The sequence below is a fragment of the Taudactylus pleione genome, unplaced genomic scaffold (genome assembly GCF_031769625.1).
Source record: "Taudactylus pleione unplaced genomic scaffold, aTauple2 ptg000019l, whole genome shotgun sequence".
In the NCBI taxonomy this organism is placed as follows: domain Eukaryota; kingdom Metazoa; phylum Chordata; class Amphibia; order Anura; family Myobatrachidae; genus Taudactylus; species Taudactylus pleione.
In genome coordinates this window covers 28,129,097-28,155,114 of record NW_028284421.1, presented here as the reverse complement: position 1 = coordinate 28,155,114, position 26,018 = coordinate 28,129,097, and the positions used below count along the sequence as shown (strand labels likewise).

General features: G+C 43.4%; 1 protein-coding gene across 1 annotated transcript; it reads left to right on the top strand.

Moving 5' to 3' along the window:
* Positions 1–1,673: 1,673 nt before the first annotated feature.
* Positions 1,674–22,783, top strand: CYP11A1 (cytochrome P450 family 11 subfamily A member 1). The gene is made up of 9 exons (XM_088443968.1): positions 1,674–1,921; positions 7,514–7,669; positions 13,447–13,646; positions 17,445–17,648; positions 19,863–20,017; positions 21,045–21,211; positions 21,316–21,394; positions 21,767–21,958; positions 22,433–22,783. Exons 1-9 carry the CDS (start codon positions 1,674–1,676, stop codon positions 22,568–22,570), a joined length of 1,539 nt encoding a protein of 512 aa, XP_088300094.1. The 3' UTR covers positions 22,571–22,783.
* Positions 22,784–26,018: the final 3,235 nt, after the last annotated feature.

Genomic DNA, 26,018 nt, shown 5'->3' with positions numbered 1-26,018 from the left:
TTTGACATCTGGTCGGGTCTAAAAGAATTGCCTAACAATAGTGACACCTCTACCATAACTCCATCTGATACGATCACCATCCAAAGAATGGTGGAGGATTATTTTCATGACACCGTACAAATAGACATGTCACAGAGTCCCTTCGAGTACTGGAAGAAAAAAAAGACAATTTGGAGGCCCTTGTATGAATTGGCTTTGCATTACTTAAGCTGCTCACCCTCCAGTGTGTACTCAGAGAGAGTTTTCAGCACAGCCGGGAACCTTGTGACAGAACGGCGTATGAGGCTACTTCCTCAAAATGTTGAAAAGATTATGTTCATCAAAATGAACTGGAAATTCTATGTGGAAGACCATTCCTAGCAATTACGTCACAGTACAGAGTCTTCTGTAATGGTGGATTCCAGCGGGGATGAATTAATATTGTGTGAGGATGCTGTACACACTAATGAGAGTGAGGATGGCAATGATGGTGACATCTTGCCACTGTAGAGCTGTTGCCTTAAGCCGATTGGTCGCTTGTTTTGTGGGGGCCCAAACAAGCCAAGCACTACAGCCACAAAAGTGGCAGTCCCTGTCGCTGAAATGCTTGTTTTGTTAAAGTGTACATGTCCTTTTTAATATCCAACATAAGGGTGGGTGGGAGGGCCCAAGGACAATTCCATCTTGCACTACCTTTCATTTCTGCCACTGCTGTGTGGCAATGTTTCATAAATGTGCCTTAAACTGTGGTGTCTATGCCGCTGCCCTGTCGCTTAGTAACCAGCCAGCTCACTGCAGCCTTTGGCAAAAAATGGTGAAACAATATTGTAAGCAGTAAGGTGGTCTAAATTGACTGTAAATTACTGGAAATTAATGTTATTGAGGTTAATAATACAACAAATTATGTGATTTTAGCTTTTTTTGGCAATTTTTGTAAAAAATCCAAATCCTAATCCAAATCCAAAACCAGTCACGACAGGTTTGGCAAATCCAAGTCCAAAATCGGATAACGAATCAGAGCCAAATCAAAATCCAGTAAAAAATTTGTCCGGCACACATCCCTAATTGAAACACGAGGACACCCCAGAACCACAGAATAACTGCAGCAGGTGCCGTCATCTTAATGTAATAGGTTTTGCCCTCTGCCTACAAACATTTCAGTCTTTACAATTTTAACATCTGTATTCAAGCAAGCCAAGGCTGAGTCTATTTACTAATGAAACGAGCTGAGTCTTTGCCCTTGGCGACATAAACCTAGCTTCACCTAACAATACTCATGTGCTCTGGCCCTAGACTGTTCTACCTGTGCAAAGGTAAAGCATGATCTACAGGCATGCTTTTAAGTAATCTTTTGAACTATGTAATAGCTATTTAAAATACATGGGAATATAAATTAATTGCTTTGTTATATATCTGAACTAAGGTAAAGCTCTTCAGGTTTCTTCCTGTTCAAAAAAAAATAAATCTAGTTTTATAAGCCAGAATGCTTTTATTGTTATTGTAAATGCATTTTTAGACATAGAACTTTCATTCACAATCCCTCCTAGAAAAAGCTCTCCCCCTTCTCTGTATACAGCTATAACCCTGAAATCTCCCCCAGCTCAGGGACATGTCCCTCACTCTCCTCCTTGTGTCCTTCACGTTTTCTGCAGCTCTATAAGTGAGACCCCAGCACACTCCAACTGACAGTCAACATGTTACTTATCCGTAGGCTGTGTGTTCGTCCTTCTACCTCTGGGCTATCAAAGTATCATTCACTGATCAGTGAGGGCTCTGCAGGGGTCAGCAACAAAACTGGAGCAACTCCCTTGCCCTATGACCAGCTGCCTGGTGACTGGAAGAAAGGATGGAGAGGTTTGTATCACTTCTGGAGAAAGGACGGATTCCACAATATTCATCATCTCATGGTGGAAAATTATCAGCGTTTTGGACCTATATACAGGTATTGGAACCCTTTCTCCTGTGCGGTAGGGGTCAGCCTACGATTTATAAGCCACTACCAGAAGAATTAATTAATATTATAATTGGAGTACAGCCGGTAATCAGAAATAGAAGAGAACAAAAGTGATAGCTGGATGGATGAACGGATGTCAGTCGATTGGTCAACTATCTAAAAAAGGTCGGCATTCAGTAGGTCGACACATTCTGAATGTCGACAGTAAAAAGGGCGCATTTTGACTGCTCGCACTGGGAGCCTCAGACCCTAGAAACTGCCCTGTGTAGCAGCCACCCTATGGTTTTTTTTCATGTGTGTGTGCACGTGCGCGCTGTGGGAAAGGGTCTCCTAAACTTCTTGTACAAGGTGCGATCTCTCCTGGTAAATTATGCGATATGTAGTCTATTGGCTACAATGGCTAACACCACCTTAAGATGGCGTTAATTAACAAGTTAAAGCTCCTAAATGCTTCACATTCCGGAGCTTGGCAAATATAGCAGTCCCCATAGAAACCTATGAGGGCTGCTATTACGATCAGAAATGGGGGAACCTCAGCAGATATCTCAGATATATGCTGCAGAACCCCTGTAATACATCCAGGGGATATGTACATTTTGCAGGATTTTATGCAAAATCTGTTTCATAACTATGCCCCATAGAGAGATGAGCAGAGTGAGAGACAGTTATGTATTTTATATAGAGAGATGAGCACAGTAAGAGACTGCTATGTATTTTATAAAGAGAGATGAGCACAGTAAGAGACTGCTATGTATTTTATATAGAGAGATGAGCAGCATGAGAGACAGCTGTGTATTTTATATAGGGGCCTATTCATCATCACTTAATTGTCACAAAAGCAGGTGAAAAAGCACAGGAGCAGGTGAAAAGGAGCAGTGAAGCCGCTCGCGGGGGCAGCTGATTTCACATCAGCTGCCACCGCGCCGGAGCAATGCTGAATTGCTCCCGTGGCCGTGGCGAATTAGAATGTTAATTATCGGGGTCTGTTCGGACCCCAATAACTAACATCATGAATAGGCCCCATAGAGAGATAAACAGAGTGAGAGACAGCTATGTAATTTATATCATACCTGCCTACTTTTGAAAAAGCATTTCAGGGAGATTGTGAAAGCAACACCTATGAGCACGGCTGTAAAGTGGGCATGTACTGCTACATCTGATAGGGGTGTCACAAACCTGACTTACATCCAAATGTAAATGAGCCCAAAAGCAGTTAGTAAGATCTATTTGTTGATGAAAACACACTGATACTTTTCAGAAAATGCATGTAACCATAGGGATCATTGTGCCTTACAGGTTACAACCAATGCAGGGAAATGGTACTAATCATACCTTTTAAATGTATAGATTTTTTTATATACCAGATTCATTATGGGGATAAGGTGCAATCAGGGAGATTACTAGACTCTTCAGGGAGACAGGGAGATTGCTTCTATTTCAGGGAGTCTCCCTGACAATCAGGGAGAGTTGGCAAGTATGATTTATATAGACTAGAGAGATAAACAGAGTGAGAGACAGCTGTGTGTTGTATATAGAGAGATGAACAGAGAGAGTGAGAGACAGCTATGTATTTTATATACAGAGATGAGCAGAATGAGAGATAGCTATGTATTTTATATACAGAGATGAGCAGAGTGAGAGATAGCTGTGTATTTTATATAGAGAGATGAGCAGAATGAGAGATAGCTGTGTATTTTATATAGAGAGATGAGCAGAGTGAGAGATAGCTATGTATTTTATATAGAGAGATGAGCAGAATGAGAGATAGCTATGTATTTTATATAGAGAGATGAGCAGAATGAGAGACAGCTATGTATTTTATATAGAGAGATGAGCAGAGTGAGAGACAGCTGTGTATTTTATATAGAGAGATGAGCAGAATGAGAGACAGCTGTGTATTTTATATACAGAGATGAGCAGAATGAGAGACAGCTGTGTATTTTATATAGAGAGATGAGCAGAGTGAGAGACAGCTGTGTATTTTATATAGAGAGATGAGCAGAGTGAGAGACAGCTGTGTGTTGTATATAGAGAGATGAACAGAGTGAGAGACAGCTATGTATTTTATATAGAGAGATGAGCAGAGTGAGAGACAGCTGTGTGTTGTATATAGAGAGATGAGCAGAGTGAGAGACAGCTGTGTATTTTATATGGAGAGATGAGCAGAATGAGAGACAGCTATTTATTTTATATAAAGAGATGAGCAGAATGAGAGACAGCTGTGTATTTTATATAGAGAGATGAGCAGAGTGAGAGACAGGTATATATTTTATATAGAGACATAAGCAGAGTGAGAGACAGCTGTGTGTTGTATGTAGAGGGATGAGCAGAATGGGCTCTATTTACTACAATCCGCATTAGTAATGTGTAGTGTCGTGTGATATTACCGACTGAATTCGCATCCCTGGCAAGGACAGAGCTTGCGAGAAAACTCTGTCCCTGCGAATCCCCTCCGCACACTAGTCACGGTATTTTTGCAAAATAATACTGTGACCAGTGCCCCGCGCATGCGCCGACCAGCCACCGCTGCTACACCCCCGGCGCTAAGCCCCGCACCCATCATTAAGCCCCACCCTCTGCGATCGCGGCCCCCCCGCGACCCCCCCCTCCCTTAATTACACTTACCTGCATGATCCGGCCTCCAGTGATGTCTTCCATGTCCTCCGGTCAGCTGATCTCCCATCCTGCACCATGACCCAGTCAGCTGATGAGCGGGCCACAGTGCAGCATGGGAGACCAGCTGTCCGGAGAGGGAGTCATCACCGGAGCACCAACCACCGGTCAATGGAGTCAGGTATGTGAATTTTTTTTTTTTACTATTTTTTTTTTTTGCAGTGATCAGCTTGTGGTCTGTTTAGACCACACAGCTGATCACTGGGGCCGGTTCCCGGCTCTGCTCTGCCTTTTAGAGCAGAGTAGGAGCCCGGCAACCGGTGGAGACCCTGGATAACGCCACCTTCAGGTGGCGTTATTATCACAGGGCTTTCCCCGGTATTTTTTTACAGTTTATTTTTAGTAACTTTGATCGGATCACATTTCCCATTACAATTACGGGAAATGCAATCTGATTACTAAAAATAAGTGATACTTAGGGGTTGGAGTAGAATTTTAGGAAATTCTACTCCAATTGCCCTATAGTAACTGCCTTTTTCACTTTACTTTAGTAAATATAATGTTAATAAATAGAGCCCAATGAGAGATAGCTATGTATTTTATATAGCGAGATGAGCAGAATGAGAGACAGCTGTGTATTTTATATGGAGAGATTAGCAGAGTGAGAGACAGGTATATATTTTATATGGAGAGATGAGCAGAATGAGAGACAGCTGTGTATTTTATATGGAGAGATGAGCAGAATGAGAGACAGCTATGTATTTTATATAGAGAGATGAGCAGAGTGAGTGACAGCTGTGTGTTGTATATAGAGAGATGAACAGAGTGAGAGATAGCTATGTATTTTATATAGAGAGATGAGCAGAGTGAGAGACAGCTGTGTATTTTATATAGAGATGAGCAGAGTGAGAGACAGCTGTGTATTGTATGTAGACGAATTAGCAAAATGAGAGATAGCTATGTATTTTATATACAGAGATGAGCAGAATGAGAGACAGCTGTGTATTTTATATAGAGAGATTAGCAGAGTGAGAGACAGGTATGTATTTTATATAGAGAGATGAGCAGAGTGAGAGACAGCTGTGTGTTGTATATAGAGAGATGAGCAGAGTGAGAGACAGCTATGTATTTTATATAGAGAGAGGAATAGAATGAGAGACAGCTGTGTATTTTATATGGAGAGATGAGCAGAATGAGAGACAGCTATTTATTTTATATAGAGAGATGAGCAGAATGAGAGACAGGTATGTATTTTATATAGAGACATAAGCAGAGTGAGAGACAGCTGTGTGTTGTATGTAGAGGGATGAGCAGAATGGGCTCTATTTACTACAATCCGCATTAGTAATGTGTAGTGTCGTGTGATATTACCGACTGAATTCGCATTGCGAATTCAGGCAATATCACAGGGATGTACTACAAATCCCTTGCAGGGACATAGCTTGCGAGAAAGTTCTGTCCCTGCGAATCCCCTCCGCACACTAGTCACGGTATTTTTGCAAAATAATACTGTGACCAGTGCCCCGCGCATGCGCCGACCAGCCACCGCTGCTACACCCCCGGCGCTAAGCCCCGCACCCATCATTAAGCCCCACCCTCTGCGATCGCGAACCCCCCTCCCTTAATTACACTTACCTGCATGATCCGGCCTCCAGTGATGTCTTCCATGTCCTCCGGTCAGCTGATCTCCCATCCTGCACCATGACCCAGTCAGCTGATGAGCGGGCCACAGTGCAGCATGGGAGACCAGCTGTCCGGAGGGGAGTCATCACCGGAGCACCAACCACCGGTCAATGGAGTCAGGTATGTGAATTTTTTTTTTTTACTATTTTTTTTTTTTTGCAGTGATCAGCTTGCGGTCTGTTTAGACCACACAGCTGATCACTGGAGCCGGTTCCCGGCTCTGCTCTGCCTTTTAGAGCAGAGTAGGAGCTCGGCAACTGGGGGAGACCCTGGATAATGGCGTTATTATCACAGGGCTTTCCCCGGTATTTTTTTACAGTTTATTTTTAGTAACTTTGATCGGATCACATTTCCCATTACAATTATGGGAAATGCAATCTGATTACTAAAAATAAGTGATACTTAGGGGTTGGAGTAGAATTTTAGGAAATTCTACTCCAATTGCCCTATAGTAACTGCCTTTTTCACTTTACTTTAGTAAATATAATGTTAATAAATAGAGCCCAATGAGAGATAGCTATGTATTTTATATAGCGAGATGAGCAGAATGAGAGACAGCTGTGTATTTTATATAGAGAGATTAGCAGAGTGAGAGATAGCTATGTATTTTATATAGAGAGATGAACAGAGTGAGAGACAGGTATATATTTTATATGGAGAGATGAGCAGAATGAGAGACAGCTATGTATTTTATATAGAGAGATGAGCAGAGTGAGTGACAGCTGTGTGTTGTATATAGAGAGATGAACAGAGTGAGAGATAGCTATGTATTTTATAGAGAGAGATGAGCAGAGTGAGAGACAGCTGTGTATTTTATATAGAGAGATTAGCAGAGTGAGAGACAGCTGTGTATTTTATATAGAGAGATGAGCAGAGTGAGAGACAGCTGTGTGTTGTATGTAGAGAGATGAGCAGAATGAGAGACAGCTGTGTATTTTATATAGAGAGATTAGCAGAGTGAGAGACAGCTGTGTATGTAGAGGGATGTGCAGAATGCGAGATAGCTGTGTGTTGTATGTAGAAGGATGTGCAGAATAAGAGACAGCTGCGTGTTGTATGTAGAGGAATGTGCAGAATGAGAGATAGCTGTGCATCTTAATAGAGGCCTATTTATTAATGCAAATATTGCTTTCAATCTTCCGTAATGCATTTTATGGCATTGGGACTAGATGGGTTAGAGTGATATCTGTTTTTTTATGACGGAAAGAGAAGAATGAAAGAGATTTATGATATCATAGAGACACTTGTGAAGGTTATAAGACAATGTTTGTTTTCTTTACACAGGGAGTCTCTGGGAACATATGACAGCGTCTGCATCCAACATCCAGAGGACGCTGCCACCTTATTCCAGGTTGAAGGCATACATCCTGAGCGTCTCAGGGTCCAGCCATGGTTTGAATACCGTGATTATCGCAATAAAAAATATGGAGTGCTACTAAAGTGAGTTTTCAACACATATGGAATTGTGACTATCATTTTTAATTGTGTGCTTCTGACTATGGGCCTGATTCAGCAATGGGCACAAATGCCGCTGTGACTGCGCCTTTGTACACAGCTGATGTGTGAAAATATGCGAATGTCACAACCGCCAGGATTCATATTGAGAAGCTTACCGACGGCTTTGCAAATCCGCGCTTATGTACAATGAGGCAACCATCGGACGCACATCAGTCGATTATGGGCAATGGAACGAAGATGTCGGAGTCTTAAAAACTGAGTCTGGTATCGCAGTCGTAGGCTGGGACAAGCCCCTAGAAAAGTTGTGACATGCCTGCGTTTGAGCCCCCCACCCTGCCCCCTAGAAAAAAGCACGGTGATGGGACCATGGGGGTTCGGCCACAAGACCATGTCCCTTCCCACGTGACCACACCCCCGGTCCATGAGGCCTCGCCCACTTTTCGGCGACTCCCTCCCCGCACCGGGTGTCACTGCAGGTAGGTCACCACTGCATATTACAAGGGGCATAGTATTTATTAGGAGCACTGCAAAAATGTAAACAACATGGCTCCAGCCTCTCACTTCCCACGGCAGTGGCGGAACTCCCGGAGACAATGGAGTCATTTGCCGCCGGGCACCAGCCCTGAAGGGGGCACCTGGCTCCATTGTCCCCCGGCCGTTCCGGGCACTGCATGGAGAAGGAGCGCCGCTGGTCAGCGCTCCACCTCCATTGGCGTAACTACGGGCGGTGCAGGGGGACCCTCCATATGCCGGGCGCCCGTTGACCTCCATATGCCGGGCGCCTGCTGAGTGTGTTACAAGCAGGCGCCCGGCTCCTTTTCCCCCCCCCCCCCCCAGGCGCCAGCGGCAGCCTGAGCTCACTCCTAAGCTCTGGCTGCCGAGTCCCACAATGCACTATGGGAGTGACATCATGACGTCACTCCCATAGTTCCGAGGAGCGGGCGCCGGGGACGGACGGCAGCAGCACTGGAGCGGGGTTCAAGGTAAGTATTGTTTTTTTTTTTGTGTGTGTGTGTGTGCGCGCGCAGGGGTGCTCACTACAGGGGGCATTACTGCGGCTTACTACAGGGGGCATTACTGGGGGCACTACTGGGGCTTGCTACAGGGGGCACTACTGGGGCTTACTACAGGGGGCACTACTGGGTCTTACTAAGGGGGCATTACTGGGGCTTACTACAGGGGGCATTACCGGGGCTTACTACAGGGGGCATTACTGGGGGCACTACTGGGGCTTACTACAGGGGGCATTACTTGGAGCAACACTGGAGCTTACTACAGGGGGGCATTACTAAAGGGGGCACTACTGGGGGGCATTACTGGCATTCGGGCATTACTACAGGGGGCACTACTGTGGCTTACTACAGGGGGCATTACTGGGGGCACTACTGGGGCTTACTACTGGGGTCACTACAGGGGCTTACTACTTGGGGTACTACAGGGGGCTTACTACTGTGGGCATTACAGGGGGCTTACTACTGGGGGCACTATTGGGAGCACTGCAACTGGGGGCACTACAGGGGCCCTTACTACTGGGGCACTTCAAGGGGCATTACTATTGGGGCACTGCAGGGAGCATTATTACTGGGGGCACTACAAGGGCATTACAACTGGGGGCACTACAGGGGCCCTTGCTACCAGGGGCACTGCATAGGGGCACAACTACTGGAGGTACTGCATAGGGGGACCATTACTGGGGGGCACTACATAGGCGGGAACTGCATAGGGGGACCACTACTGGGGGAACTGATTAGGGGGCGACGGCAGCTGGGGTTGGCATAAGTGCTGGGGGGGGGGCACCAATATTTATCTTGCCTCCGGGCACCTGGGATGAAGTTCCGCCACTGTCCCACGGCAATTCTGCAGGACTGCAAGAATTGAGTGCTCTGCGACTTATGCTGCGTCTTTGTACACAGATGCTGCAACATTTTACTCAGGTGCTTGGATTTGCAAAGCCGCAGGTGGGCGTCTCAATACAGGTGGGCGGCTGTGACATTTGCTTATTTTTGCATGGCAGCTGTGTAGACATATGCAGCAGCTGTGGCATTAGCATATAACTCTGACTCAGACCCATTGGAGGCAGTAATTTTCTGTGTTGAACTAAAATTCAGTCAGTCAATTAATTCAGCCTATCTTCAGATGGAGTTAGCTGCTGTAGCTTGCCGACTAGAGTATCGCTGGAGAGGACAGATTGCTGCACATGCACAGCAGCGTAGTACAAGCAGCTTCACCACTGCATTAAGCAAGTGGTGAAAGAGCTGTCAAATGGGGCAAAGTCACTACCTGAACAGCACTGTCCTGGCATGACTTTAATGCCCAATTATGACATCTGCTATCCTTGTGAATAGTGGGGATGATGGATGTTAATTAAACTAATAATGGCTACTTTCTGACATGAGATGTGAAGTGGATTAATTTCTAATATGTATAAATAATGTTTATTATTTTTTTTGTATTGAGGATTCAAGGAAAAATTGGGGAAAGAAGGGAGGGAGGAAGTGTGGGGGGTTGGGGAGAATTGTACAATTGCTTTATTATGGAACGTACAGATCTAGGAATAACAGTTCTCAGTTCCAGTTCAAAATTGGATAATATTTATGCAGGGGCATCGGAACGATTTTATGGGGGGCGGGGCATATATAATTCTCCCTACCCCACCTACTCCCTTCCTCCCTCCAACTTACCTGTTGCTGGGCCGCAGCAGAAGACAGGACTGGAGCGGCGAGCGATCAGGGGGTGTGCTTTATAGCGATAGGCTGCACAACCCCAGCACTGCAAGGAGGAGGAGGTGTAATGTGCAGTCTTTTAACTTAAAGACTTCATATTACACATTCTCTGTGCAGCCTATTGCTATAAAGCACAGCCCCTGACCGTCCGCTACCCCCTTGCCCCCCCCCCGTTCCAATGCCTATATATGTAGGGAAGAATATTAACCAAGTAACCAAAAAACTATAAATGTAATTGTTTTTGTTAAACATTTAAAAAAAAAAAATACAATTTAAGTTGTAGCTAAAATTGAGATCAATCATACATGGGGGAGAAGTGGCATCAGCGCACATAACGTGCGCTGATGCCGCTTCGGTGGTTAATACATCTGCCCCTGTATGTGGGAATGCCCTCTTATTCGTTATTTTTGCGAATGGGTTGCTTGTTTTGCTCTCACATGCTTATTCAGTTATCACCCTCTCTCTGCAGAATGGGCAGTAGTAGGGATCACTCCGGCTAACAATCAGTTGCTGGGCGAGAGTAACATGTTGCTGTTATTAGTGTCTGCGGTAGCTCATAAACGCATATTACACATGTACATTAAAAAAAATCCTCCATCTCTACAAATTATTTTATGCACTGCGTATGGACTAGCTGGGGACTATTTTACATAAAGGGGTCAATTCAATTAAATGCGAGTGGGGCGAGTTGCTGTTGTAACAGTGTGGAAACACTGCCTACAGAAGCGCAACTAGCCACCCTTGCTGCCCAATAACACCCCCATACTCGTGGCATGTAGCTGCACTTACTCATGGATGTGAGAAAGTCACATGTAATTGAATAGAGCCTAAAGAGCCTAGGACGGCATCTTTTCTTGGCTCATGGGAAGGATGCATTGATTCCCTGCCTCTAGATTGTAAATGACAAATACGGAATCAGTATGATTTACCGCCGGCCGCATGGCCGGCAGTTCAAATCCCGACAGCAGCAGCCTGGCAGGGGTGAAAATCCAGATTGTCCAAAAGGTAAGTATTTACTAACCCTATTCTACCCCCTAACCCTCCCTTAGGGGTGCCTAACCCTAACCTCCCCCCCCCAAGTGTCTAACCCTAATCCCCCTTCTTAGTGCCTAAACCTAACCCCCCCTTCCCGCTGCCTAAATCTAAGTCCCCCGGGGGATCAGTCAGAGTTGGGGCTGTTAGGAAATGCTTTTTATGGTTCATTTTCATCTGTGCATTTGTTTGGTTCAGACATTGTTTAATGTGTTGTTATGTTTCTTTCTTTTCACTGGACGACTGACTATGTTCTCTGTATACTCTATGCTCCCATTTTATTATGTTATATACTTTCCAGTATGTGTTTGATACGTTGTATTCTTACTATTATATTGTATAAAGAAAAACGATGGGATTGCTACTTCATGTGGGAAAAGTGGGCCGATTCATAGATGTATGCTAACCCGATGGCTAGTGTACATCTCCAATGGTGAATGGTCCCACTCGCAGACCCCCCTCAAGCTGCAGCATGATTGACATACTGTGGTGTTTGGGGGGCAGAGCAGGGGTATGGTTGGCCACCTTTCTCAGAACTGGAAGCGCATGTTGCCCTGTTTTCCGGAAGGGATGATGCCAGGGTCTGCATCGGTGGATGAAGATTTCCTGGCCTCGCAGCTGCCAGGACCTGGTCAAGCTGCAGTAAGCTTCAGCTACCACAGCCTGGCCAAAAAAGCAACCATCGTGACCATCGGTCACAATGATTGCAATGGTGATCCCAGGCTGTGACCTCAGTCACAGCGCTGGGATAGTAGATGCAGCAAGGAGGTGTATGTTTCCTACAGACACCTCCTGCTGCATTGCATTTGAGATGGACAGAATTGCACAGTCGCTTGTGTGCTGCTCTGCAATTCCATCCATCTCAGAATCAGGCCCAGTGTACGCAGCACAGATTATAAATTATATTATATACAATAAAAAATACATTTTGCGCTACTATGTGGGGGAAACTAAAGGTAGGTACACACCTATACAATCGTCTGACAGATCTTCCGATTCCCGACCCATTAATGAGATATCTTAAGAGTTTGTATGCATGTTTTATTGGAAGAAAACAGATTGAATCTGAAGATCTGGTTTTATGAGCATCCTAATATTCATCAGATGTGATGGTACAATGTCAGACAAACCTGGAAGTTTGTACACTATTGACCGGTCTGTCCAATACTTCTGCTGCTGCTGCTCCTGCCGACACGACCATTTCAGCAGATGGTTTCAAAAGATGAGGATCACAGACAGAATGGTATATTCAATGTAATAGTGTGTACAAATGAATCTGCATGTTCATCTGGACTTTTAATCGTAAGTGTAATTGTGAAAAGAATCAGATCTCAAGTATGATTGTACAAGTGTGCACCTAGCTTAAGTCCTATGTGAGCCTATTTATCTATAACATTATGTTGCATTTTTCTACTGTGCATATACTGTATATTAGGTTGAGCTGGTGCAATCAAGACAGCATTCCCTTATCTCACCACTAAGTGTCGCTGCTACCTAACACTACATTTTTCTGGTTGTTCACTATAAAATAGAATGCATGGCTTTTTAAAAATATCTATCAAAACATAAACTATCAACAAGGAGATGTATTGAGGGGTATGCTGAAGCTGAAGAATATATTTTTTTGTGTTTGAATGAATGTATTCTATTTTTATTTTCATCCCCTGTGGTTTCAGGCATTGGATAGGCCAGTAGTGCTTTCATGAAGAGGTTTTTTTTATAAAGGCTTTAATAAATGTCTTTAGTGTAAGATATTACTGTATCATCTTTCCATGCATATTTTAGAACATGTTGTTTATATTAAAATTGTGGTATAATATGTTGCTATATTTCAATGTTAATAATATTGTTGACTTGTAGAGAGTATTTTTACATTTCTTTTTTTTAATTTATTATTCTATATATAACATGACACCTTTCAAAGCTTATAATCTAAAAGGGTAGTTTATAATATAATGACGTATCTTACATATAGATATCATACTTTGTACTCTGGTGTTTCAGGAGTGGAGAGGAGTGGCGCTGTCAGCGACTGATACTAAATCGCGAGGTCCTTACTGTGGCAGGGATGAATCGCTTCCTGCCACTTCTGGACAGTGTGGGACAGGATTTTGTTCGTAGAGCTTACACTCAGGTGGAAAGGAGTGATCGGGGAAAGTGGACTGCTGACTTGACCAATGAGCTCTTTCGATTCGCACTAGAGTGTAAGTACAACAAGGAAGGACACACTTATACTAGGACAGTTATTCATTAATATCAACATAACCGCACCCATCCCAGGCTTTCCCAAGTGTTTGGCTGTATGGATACAAAGGCGGGGACACTGGCGGATCTAGACTGTTCTTGTAGGGGTGGGGGGGGGGGGCGATTTAATGATTAATTATGACTCCTCCTCTTTCCTCTATTGGCACCTCCCCTTTCTTGTCCCAGCACCTCCCCTTTACAGTTTTTTATTTGTGGCCACATTGATTATAACAATGTGTATACTATGTGACTGTGAATACACAGTTTTAGTACCAGCAGCCATCTCCCTGCTCTCCCCTCCCCCAGCCATCTCCCTGCTCCCCTCTCCCCCAGCCATCTCCCTGCTCCCCCCTCCCCCAGCCATCTCCCTGCAACCCCCCTTCCTGTCCTAGCCATCCTCCCCTTTGTGCAGGGGCAGAAGCAGCCATCTCCCTGCTCCCCCAACCATCTCCCTGATCCCCCCTTCCCCAGCCATCTTCCTGCTTCCCTTCTTCCTCTGCCCGAAGACAGCAGGAGCCATCCCCCCTCCCCTCTGTGCGGCGGGCAGTATAGCAGCGGTGTAGGACGGAGGCTGTAACGTCTCTCTGCACAGTGTCAGTAGCGCACAGACAGTGCCACTGTGCAGGGATGACAGTGTACTCTCCAGTCTCTCCGGTCAGTCCTTCAGCAGCAGCAGGGTGCAGGGAGCCGGCTGTGCTCTCTCCCTCCTCAGCCTGTCACTGACACCCCCCCCCCCGGATCATGCACTGAGCTGAGCAGGCTGCCCGCGCATGACACAGACTCCGATCACAGCACAGGCTGAACACAAACACAGCTTGCTTAGCTCAGTGCATGATCCAGACTGTGCTAGGGGGACGATCGCTACAATCACCCCTCCCCCTGGATCCGCCACTGGGCAGGGAGTGGCTGTTTAGATACTGAACTACAACTCCCAACATCAAGCTGTAAGATGCCAATCCATGCATTAGGGTTGAGGCTGGATCTCTCCTCACAGATGCAAACGCTAAGTTTCTGCATACAGCGCATGTGCAGAAGCCTCTTTATTCATTTTCTCGTATGCCCATCCTATGCTGAGCCGGACGCATCTTAGACAGATCTGTCTTTCCTCCTGTCTTGTGTTTCAAGTTGTCTTTCAGACAAGTCATCCTGGATGTCCCATTGCTTTCTGAAACACAATATGTCTAAAATTGTAATCACTGTGCCCCTCCCAGGTCACCTCCCCCTTCTTCCTGCCCATTGAAGTCAATACCTTCTCCTCTGACTCTCAAGTCCACTGCCTCCCTCTCCTTCTCTCCCCATATTGAGTCCCTCTCACATTCCTGCTGATTTCAGTTCTGCAACATCTCCAAGATCCAGCCCTTTCTCTCCTTGGTATCAACTAAAACTATCATTCACTACTTCTTCTCTACTTCATTCAGTACTTCATCTCTCTCCTCAATTACAGTAACCTCCTTTCATTGTCCTTCCCAAGCCCCACCTCAATGTATACTACATCACTGCCAGCCTTCTTTCCTCTCTTGCAGCTATAACTCTGCCAATAGCTACATTGGTTCCATGTTGAAGCCATGTAAGGCCCAACAGCTTGGGCATGAGGAATTTACCAATTTTTCTTTTTTGCACTATACGGTGGAGGAGCCATCCAGGCTGGAGGTGCATTTTTTAGTTTTTGATAGTTTGCTTAATTCTTTGGGGAATCTCTCTTGTTTAATCATTTGTTTTGGGCAGAGGATCGTGTTAGGGAATTGAATTTAAAAATGCTTTGATTTTTAAATATCAGGTAAGGGGCTAGCTATATGTGAAGGCTGGGTTTTAAAGTGAAGCGTAATAGTGCTGAAAGGAGTTTATGGTATCTTTTTGGGATTGTAAATTAAGTTACCCTTGCTACAGTATTCTTAACGGAAGTTATATGATCATTTGTGGATCATCTGTCCCTCAAATTCTGTTTCCAGGTATTGAATTGCCCTTTCCTAAGTTTAGTACTGAATATTGTGCACGGGTAGTGCAGGAAGGAGGGCCTGCAGGGAGGAGAGATCTCACAGACTTATATCGCATATACACAGCACGATGTGGGTATGCGGCGATATCGTACTCGGCGGGCTCGGCGCGGGTGTCTGCGGGTGTCTGCATCGACAAGTGTATTCAGCAGCATGGCATCGCTCTCGATAACCCCAGATTGGGCTGCATGTACAGCCGACTGAGGTTATCGTAAACGACCAGCGGGAGCGTGCATCGCTGGTCATTTTTTGCATACACTCTGGCCGATAGTGTGAACGATTGAACGATAACGATTTTGTATATCGACAAGTGTGTATGCAGCATAAGGGATACCTGTCTAACTGGGAGGTGATCTGGAATTAATGAGGCAGGAGGGCCGATTGTTGAGAGCTAAGCACAGGCATGTCAAACTCAAAATACCAACCGGGCCGAATATTCAAGGTCTAAGAGTGTGTGGGCCGCAAGAAAAAAAAAAGCCTTATATGCAATTTTGAAAAGATTATTATTAATAAAAACAATGCAGTGCCCCCTGTAGTAGTGCCCCTTATGCAATGCCCTCTGTATTAGAGCCCTTATGCAATGCCACTGTAGTTGTGCCCATTATGCAGTGCCCCCTGTATAAGAGCCCCTTATGCAATGCCCCCTTTATAAGACCTCCTTATGCAATACCCCCTGTATTAGAGCTCCTTACACAGTGCCCCCAGTAGTGTCCATTATGCAGTGCCCCCAGTAGTGCCCCTTATGCAATGCCCCCTTTATAAGACCTCCTTATGCAATGCCCCCTGTATTGGAGCTCCTTACAGAGTGCCCCCAGTAGTGTCCATTATGCAGTGCCCCTTATGCAATGCCCTCAGTAATGCCCCTTATGCAGTGCCCCCAGTAATGCCCCATATTCAATGCTCCCTGTATTAGAGCCCCTTACCCAGTGCCCCTGTAGTGTGCATTATGCAGTGCCCCCATTAATGCCTCTAGTAGTGCCCCTTATGCTGTGCCCCCTCCCAGTATAGAACAGGCCCCACTCCCCTGTGCAGTACTTACCTCTCTCTTACTTACCTCTCTTCATGCTGGCCGCTGGGTATCGCTCCCGCGTAGACGCTGCCGCTGACTGGATCTAACTAAATCCAGCAGGGCAGGCCGCTCACATTGCGGGTGACGCGGGTGACATCATGACGTCACCATCGCACCAGCAAACTGCATCACTGGGAACGCTGGCCTCTGAAGCAATCAGAGGCTTCTTTAGTCTCTGATCGCTTCAGAGACCTGCGTTCCAAGTTTAAACAGAAATATTTTGTGGCCCAGTCACCCCTGCTCAGCTCCGATCGCGGCAGGAGTGATGGGCCACATAATATATGTATTTGGGCCCACACTGTTGGACCGCATAAAATGTTTCTTTGGGCCGCATTTGACATGCCTGGCAAAGCAGATGAAGAAAGCTGATAGGCTTTGGGGACAGTTGCTTTCAAAGCTAGCAGGTAGACAGTATGACAGAGTGGGGGAGTGAGTACCATAGGAGGGGTGCAGCCCAGGAGAAATCTTGGTTGCAGGAATGGGAGGGATTTACTATGTATACTTGAACTACTTTTTAGAAGTTACATAGACCTCTTTTAAACAAATTATTTATATTTAGCTCGCATTGTTAATGTAGACCATCTTTAGATGTTTATGTGTGCACGACACAACATATCATATCACAATTGAATTAGTTTGTGTGGCAGCTATATTATATCTGTTTTAATTAATTTGATCAAATAATGTTCTCACAGCTGTTTGCTATGTGCTATATGGACAGCGGCTCGGTCTCCTGCAGGATTATATCAACCCTGAATCTCAGAAGTTTATAGACTCAGTAACAGTAATGTTCCACACTACCAGCCCAATGCTTTATATTCCTCCCAGGCTGTTGAGAGTAATGAACTCATCTGTTTGGACAGACCATGTGAAGGCATGGGATTCTATCTTTAACCATGGTAAGTGTGTGCATAACTACACGTGTAAGTGCAAACCAGCTTATGACTTCAAGGGATGTTCTATTCAAGTAGTGGTCGATATGAAGACTATTTTTGTATCTATCCCTTCTATCCTAAGTCTCATATTATGTAATTCTATATTGGGGTTTTAGCATAGAATTAGTCTATAATACTATGTTTCATTTTTTGGGATTCTGTACACCTGTGTCACCTGTGTGATATTTGACTATTGGAAAACAGGGCATTTTTACCACTGTGTCTGCAATGGTGATGCCATTTGGAGGTGTATCTCTATGTTACATCAATCTGGTGCAGTTCAGTAGACAGATCTTGTATGTTTTGCTACCCAGTCTCATAAGAAATGCTCTGTAGTGGCTACAGATTGGTGGATTTGGGAATTGCCAAAAAATGCATAATTAACCTACAATGCTTAACAATCTGAACAAGTTATATACTCAGGGCCGTAGAGAGCGGGGTCGGGCCCAGGTACTGTAAGGGGCGTGGCCTAATTATGGAGGTGTGGCTATGCACCTACAAAAAATCTGAAAAATCAATATGTGCGCACAGAGCTGCACAGAGGGGGGTGCTGTGCGCCCCTCAGCCAGGGCAGTTTCAGGGGGGTCAATCAGTGCATCATGCAGGCTCCCTCCCTGGACAGCCCAGTACAAAGCAGCATGCCCTGGACTGAGCAGAGAGGCTGCTGCCGCTGACAGGTAAGCAGGAGGGTAGACCCAGACCCCTGCTCTGGGCCCCTCCAACCCCCCCCTTCCCCCCATCCTTGCGTCCCTGTATATAATATATAAACATTTTGAGTCAAGGCAAAGTTTTTGGGATGAAGTGTTAAAGTATACTTAATTAAATGTTATTACAACTGTTATTATATTCTTGAGCACAAGTATACTGTCTTTTACATAGCAGTGGGTTATACTGAGCTGATTTCTCCTAATGTAAAGAGCTTATTCTACCCTCATTAAATATTAAATAAGTCGTGACTGCAAACAGACATTGGGCCTGTGTTTTATTGATTTGTGTTTGGTTTCACTGTGCTTGATGTAACTACAAAGAAAGTTTCAATGAACTAACTGAATACTTACAAACCAAGGCCTTTTATGAAAAACTTCTGTATGCCTTGAAAATAAGTGACCTCTTTCACTTTTTGCAGCTGTTAAATTTTGCAAAGATAAAGAACTCTAACATTAGTGATCTTCGTAAGCAACAGTACAAAAATGTAAACTAGACTATGTAGGCTAATTAATAAATAGCTCTGAAAAGACATATTATCTGTCACTTCTCATCGCAGTAATTAAAAATATTATTAGAGCCTATGGGGTAAATTTACTAAAGTGAGAGTTTTTAGAAGTGAGTTTTAGAGGAGATGTGAACCATGGGCATTGCACATGGAGTCTGGTCTCGGGTATTGCTGGGTCACACATGGGCATTGCACCTGGAGTCTGGTCTTGAACATTGCTGGGTCGCACATGGGCATTGCATCTGGAGTGTGGTCTCGGGCATTGCTGGGTCGCACATGGGCACTGTACCTGGAGTCTGGTCTGGGGCATTGCTGGGTCGCACATGGGCATTGCATTTGGAGTGTGGTCTCGGGCATTGCTGGGTCACACATGGGCACTGTACCTGAAGTCTGGTCTCGGGCATTGCTGGGTCGCACATGGGCATTGCATTTGGAGTGTGGTCTCGGGCATTGCTGGGTCGCACATGGGCACTGTACATGGAGTCTGGTCTCAGGCTTTCAGGTGCAGATTCTGCAAATATTATAAAGGAAAAATAAATGTTAGATAGATATAGAAAAAATATTTTAATATAACTGTAACTAGAAAAAAAAATACTATTTTTGAATAATAAAGTATTTTTTCTCTGTACTGCATCTTTAATGACCATCCCAATAATGGCTATAACATAGAAGGCCAGCCAGCATACTGCTGCTGCTGTTCTTCTTATGCATGCAATAACAAGGTATGCATGGGGTAGCTATTGCATCAGATCCGCTGCAATGGCCACTGGATTTAGGGATCTTTCCCTTTGATAAATCGGCCCCTATATACTGAAGATATGTACTGAACCTGGCAATCAAAACATGTTGCCTCTTGAAATCCTTCTGTCTGAGGTCCCTTATCTTCTATAACATGACTGATAATTTTAATTTACTATAAATAGTGAACAATAATTATTTTATAAATATCCATATCTCTTCTACAGCTGATCGCTGTATACAAGGTATATACAGTTCCCTAAAGCAACGGTCAAATAATACATACTCTGGAGTCCTTTCTAGTCTTCTCCTTCAGGATCAGATGCCACTAGAGGACATTAAAGCTAGCATTACGGAACTGATGGCTGGAGGTGTGGATACAGTAAGTGATGGGAAAATACTAAATGTGTGTATATATATATATATATATAATATATATTTCCATTTGGGTGCATAATAAAATAAACCATTATTTCCTTCTTTAGGGAAAACAAGTATGGCTGCCAGACAAAGATGGGAGGTTACAGGTTCTCAGCGTGTTATGTGATGGCAGAGGGGGGAGAACTAGGGGTAGATGTCACAGTGTAGTCAGAGCTCACTACATCATGTGACCAGTATGGTATCCTATGACACTCCATAGAATAATAAATAAGAAAAAAAACATTCTTAGCCTGCCACAGTGATTTAAGTTAAAAAATAATTCATAAAGCTGCATACACACACAACAATTTTTTTAATGAACGATTTGAGTAAACGATTTTTTCCCTTGAAAAAATTTACTAAAATCGTTTACTAAAGTTGTTCATTTACTAAATGTCATGAACGATTTTTATGAACTACAAACGATTTTTGCATATTCCCTTAATGTAAATCGTTGAGTTGACAAGTCTGACTGAACGACAAACTACAAACGACAAACTACAAACGTGAACGCGCATGAACGATGATCGTTCATCGTTTGACTCAGAAAGTGAACGATTTTTGCCATCAATTATCGTTAAACGATATCGTTTAACGATAATCATTAAAAAAATCGTTGTGTGTGTATGCAGCTAAAGAATTATTTTCATTATTATTATAAAATTGAATTCTCACTACTGTATGAACTAAAATATATATTTTGTTTCTTAACCTATTTCTATATAATGGCATTGACCCAGCACAATGTGTCAGTTACTATGGAAGCCGTCCTGAGAATACAGAAAATCTGCTTCATTTGCTCTATCATTACTGCTCCCGCTGCTTGTCAATAGGCCCAGCTGCACACTGGGATAAATTAGTCTAATGCAAGTAGGTGAAAGGAAATGTGAAATAGTGCCAGCTCATTCCACATAGCTTGTGTTGTGCATGTATAGACATTAAGTGATAATATATTCCATTGCTATCCCATTCCTGTATTGCTGTCCTAGACATCCATGACTCTGCAGTGGGCCATGTATGAGCTAGCGCGTGCCCCAGGTGTGCAGGAGAAGCTCAGGTCAGAGGTTCTGGCTGCCAGAGCAGCTTCTGGAAGTGACCTCACAGCACTGTTAAAGATGATCCCATTGGTCAAAGCAGCTGTAAAGGAAACACTCAGGTACAACGGTAACAACTAACAATACCATTACATATTACATGTTACAGTATATACTGTGCACTGTGCAAACCATGCCATGTGTCACTGACCCTTCTTTGTGGCAGGCTGCATCCAGTGGCTATCACATTGCAACGGTACACCCAGAGGGATACAGTTCTCCGCAACTACATGATACCAAGGGGGGTAAGTACTAATAGGGCACATGGGCACATTATAGCCTCAGGAGCTAAAGAAATTATCACTGCTATTTTGCAGATAGAATATGACCCGTATGTATGTGTCCTAAGATAAATATTAAGAGACCTATTTTAGATCTTAAAATACTTATGTAGTAGATATTACGTTTCTGAATCCAGACATAGGCATTTTAAACAGTCAAAGTTTTGAACATGTTGCAAGGGATGTATTAGGATGAATCCAAAGGGTACTTCGTGCAATTTTGTGTAATTTAGTATCATTTTGCAACAACAACTCACCGTGTACTGTATGTAGGATGAGAGCAAAACCCTTCCTATGAATTACTTCTATACATCATTTTTCTCTCCCTCCCTTCAGACATTGGTACAGGTTGGGCTGTACGCAATGGGTCGCAATCCAGATGTGTTTCCTTCCCCTGAGCGATTTTCCCCTGAGCGCTGGTTAGGCGGCGAATCAACACATTTTAGAAGTCTAGGCTTTGGATTTGGCCCTCGACAGTGCATTGGTAGAAGGATAGCAGAAATGGAGATGCAGCTCTTCCTCGTACACGTATGTAGAAACATTAAGGCCAATAACTACAGAGATACTATTGTAACAAGAAAGGATGTTCCTCATGTAAATAATATTCTGCGGCATTCACAAACAATATAAACACAAACAATATAAACACAAACATATTTGCAGGTATTTTCAATTAAATGTATCCTGTAGGGCAGGGATGGGGAACCTCAGGCCCAGGGGCCTTATAAGACCCTCTGTATCATTTGGTCTGGCCCTCTGAGCTTTTTTTCTGCTAGCCTCATCTGGATAGCAGGGTTCCTACAATGGCACCCTGCAGCCAGAATCTATGCAACAGTGCCGCCTGAAGTGTCCTTAGGATGCTTCAGACGGTCACAACGCTGCCCTTACAGCTCCCCGGGGCATCTTCGGGATACTCCAGGGCAATAGATGGCAATAATCAATAATAATAATCAATATGTTTAATGCTGTTTTAATTGTAAATTAAATGCTTTTCCTTTTCAGATTTTGGAGAATTTTAAGATAGAAATAAACCGCATGGCTGATGTGGGAACTACCTTCAATCTCATTCTCTTCCCTTCCAAACCCATTCACTTAACTCTGCGCCCTCTCTCGCTGGGTCACTCTGAGCACCTTTCCTAAAGCTTCCATGCCTTATGGACTTACTGATGTAGCGTATTTTATATAGTCTCCATAGACGGGGATATCAATTTGAGAAGTGATATCATTACAGTTATAGAAACAGAAAGATAAGTGCTGTGACCACCATGTGATCTGGAGAATGTGGCTGAACTGATCATTGAATTTTCAAATGACTAATTAGCAGAAAGTGGAGCCTTTGGGTCTAATTTATGAAGTGCCTTAATTTGAGCTGCTGTGCCTGGATTTCCACCAAAGTACATTGGCTACGAATTATTACAGCATTTGCGGAGGACCAGAAGTTTGCAGCAGCCGTTGGGAAGAGATGGGCAGAACTAGTTTTATGGAACACTGAAAAAAACTATATTCATTTTGTGGTACAGAATTATTAAAAGGAGATAAAAGTTGGAAAAGACAAATTTTTAGGTCTATTCCTTCATTTGTGGAGAGTCATATAGATAAATATCCTTCACCAAAATAATTGAATGTCGCATAAACTCTGAAGCAGCTGAGATGAGTCCTGTCCTACACTTCTAATGGGACACACTTTGCACCAATGCAGCAATTCACTAGGAAACTGTGATACCACTAAGAGACAGAAGTGACTATGAGGAGGTTTAGGGGACTGGTGCAGAGTTGAATGTGAGCCTGTTTGTCTAGTGTATCTAGTGAAAATTAGTGTATGCAAGTGCTAGAATGCAGAGACACTGCGGGGTGTGACAGAGGTTATTCTCTCATAGTTCTGTAAGGACATGTTCAAGCAAATGCATCCCATGCAAACAAGCACAGAGGTACTATATACACCAGTTAGGAGGTGTATTTTTTTGTTTTGCATCTAATATATGGCAGGTGCAAGTACACATTGAGGATGATGATTAGTAGTATAACAGGAGCGTATGCAGCCGATGCAGAGATGTACGGATCACGAGATGCGAAATTACGCTACTTTTCTACTCGTTTCCCGTATTAGTAATGTACACTTGATTTACTTGCAACTCTACATCAGCCTCCTACTCGGTACCTAGAACGTCTCGAGATAATAATTAACGTATTTTGAAGTGTTACTTATATAATAATTTTTTTTTTATTACATTTTTTTGTTGTATTCAATAGAAATGCACATACAGTACCTACAAAAGTTATCGTACAACAACAGAAATTCAGAGCTTTTCTTTCTCACCATTGTGTAAGGGTTTAACAATGAAAGATACATATTAGAAAATGAATATTTGAGTTTTTAATGCAAGTTTAAACAAGATAAACAAGAAAAGAATGAAACCAAATGAAGACATGTGAGCCCATGTAGTTATAGCTAGTTATATCAACTCTCACAAGGAGAAATTACTTTGGGCCTATTTATTATCCTTTAATTTCCGCAAAAGTAGGGGAAATTAATATTTTCACCTAATTTTGTAGAAATTAGGTAACTTGACCATTTATTATAAAGTTAATGTAGAACAATAACGTGGGTATCTCCTGCTTACCTACCAGTCATTATGTGGCATGCCATTCCCATTCAATCGTAATTCATCAAGCTACAAAAATACATTTTCAGAACTTGATTATGAAACTGACGCCATCTTCAGATGTACTACAAATAGTAACTTGAATAACAATAAACCTCTACTGTACTACAAGTCTTTACCCGAACGCAGAATAATAACACAGATACAGTACAAAAACGTGTTTGTGAAGCAGCCATTGGCCCCAACAGGGTAAAAAAAAAACTATATTCAGCATAATATAATATTGATAACCGAATAGAATTATAAATAGTTTTTGCAAAAGTGTACTTCTCTGTGCTTAACAGGAATCGAATCCCACTTGAAGGCTACTGTATGTTAAGTATTGACCATACAAGTAGCCCAAAGGTAGCCACCTAGTGAGGTGATGTATACCTGCTGTGACAAAAAGTGATGTCACTGATCGTAGTGAATACATACTGTACTGTAAAGATCATTGGTTCCCCCTTCCATATTTGAAGCAGGGAGAGCACAAAACTTCTGCCTGAGCCAAAAAAACAAAGGTGTGGTCTCGCTGGAAAGGGGCGTGACCACACAATAGTACCCTCAATTAAAATGATGCCACGCAGTAATGCCCATTACCCCACAGTAGTGTCCCTTATTCATGTTACATCATAGTAGTGTATCTTATTCACGTTACGTCACAAAGTAGTGTACCTTAATCATGTTACGTCACAGTAGTGTACCTTATTCATGTTATGTCACACAGTAGTGCCCCTTATTCACGTTACATCACAGTAGTGCCTTTTATTCACATTATGTCACACAGTAGTGTATTTTGTATACTGTATACGCACATTAGGACACAGTAAACTGGATGTTAACACAGCAGAGCGTGCGCAGGCACAGGCTCTGCATTTACTTATTAGTGTCAATTACTGTGTGTGTGTGAATTTCAGTTTCTTATTGCCACAAGGTTATTGTAGAAAATGCAGTCAGTGTGTAATCCAAACAGACCTCTTTCTCTGCTGAGACTTGTAGTTGAGTGATTTCATAGAGCGCCCCTCAACCCCACTCTTCATTTCTAAGGCATGTCATCGCTGTGAGAGTGCCACACATCACTGCCAAAATTGCTAGGCACTTGCAGAACTATATGCATGGCATGGCACTTTTTAGCAGTTTACAGTAGGTTGCTGCAGAAAATGCACAGTCATCACTCTGTGAGTGCCATGGACATGCACTGAATTTAATAAACTGAATTATTATCATGTTATATCCAGCATAATATAATATAATATAGGTAACAGAATACAATTAGAAATTGTATACTGTAAAACTAAAAACCCTAGACGGGAGTAAAAAAGGGGAGTACTGTAAATGAGCATCCAAAACTTCACGCATATACAATGAAATTTTTCAGAAATGACACCTTGTGTAGGAACATAAGTATTGCAGTCTCTGGTCTCTCAGTACACTAAGCTGCGACTCAATACGCCACCCTGCGACCAGCTGCAGGCATATCAAATGCAAATACAACGGCGTAAGATGAAAGAGACACATCTGTATATTGATTAAACAGATAATATTCATATTATATCATGTGTACAAAAAATGCCATTATTTTATTTTACTAAGTGGAGAGTATCCTCCAATCTCAGGGTCTGTACAGAAGGGATCTGTAATAAACAATTTGTTGTCAGGATCAAGGGCATGCTCCAGATCCTGACAACTGTAATCAACATAACCTGCAGAGCTGAAATTAGATGAGGGTACAGGGTATGTGATTCCGGTCCCCCGTCTCCTACGGAGCTTCACTATAGACCACCTCTACCTCATCCTATTCTTCTCCCCCTTCTTCCAATGTAATGGAAACACTTCCTCTACCTTTACAGTAATAGTGGAATGGAGAAAATTTCCATGTGTACCTCTGCCCACCTCCCCATTTGTTACGCTGACCTCTCCTCCCCATGTGTGCCGCTGACCTCTCC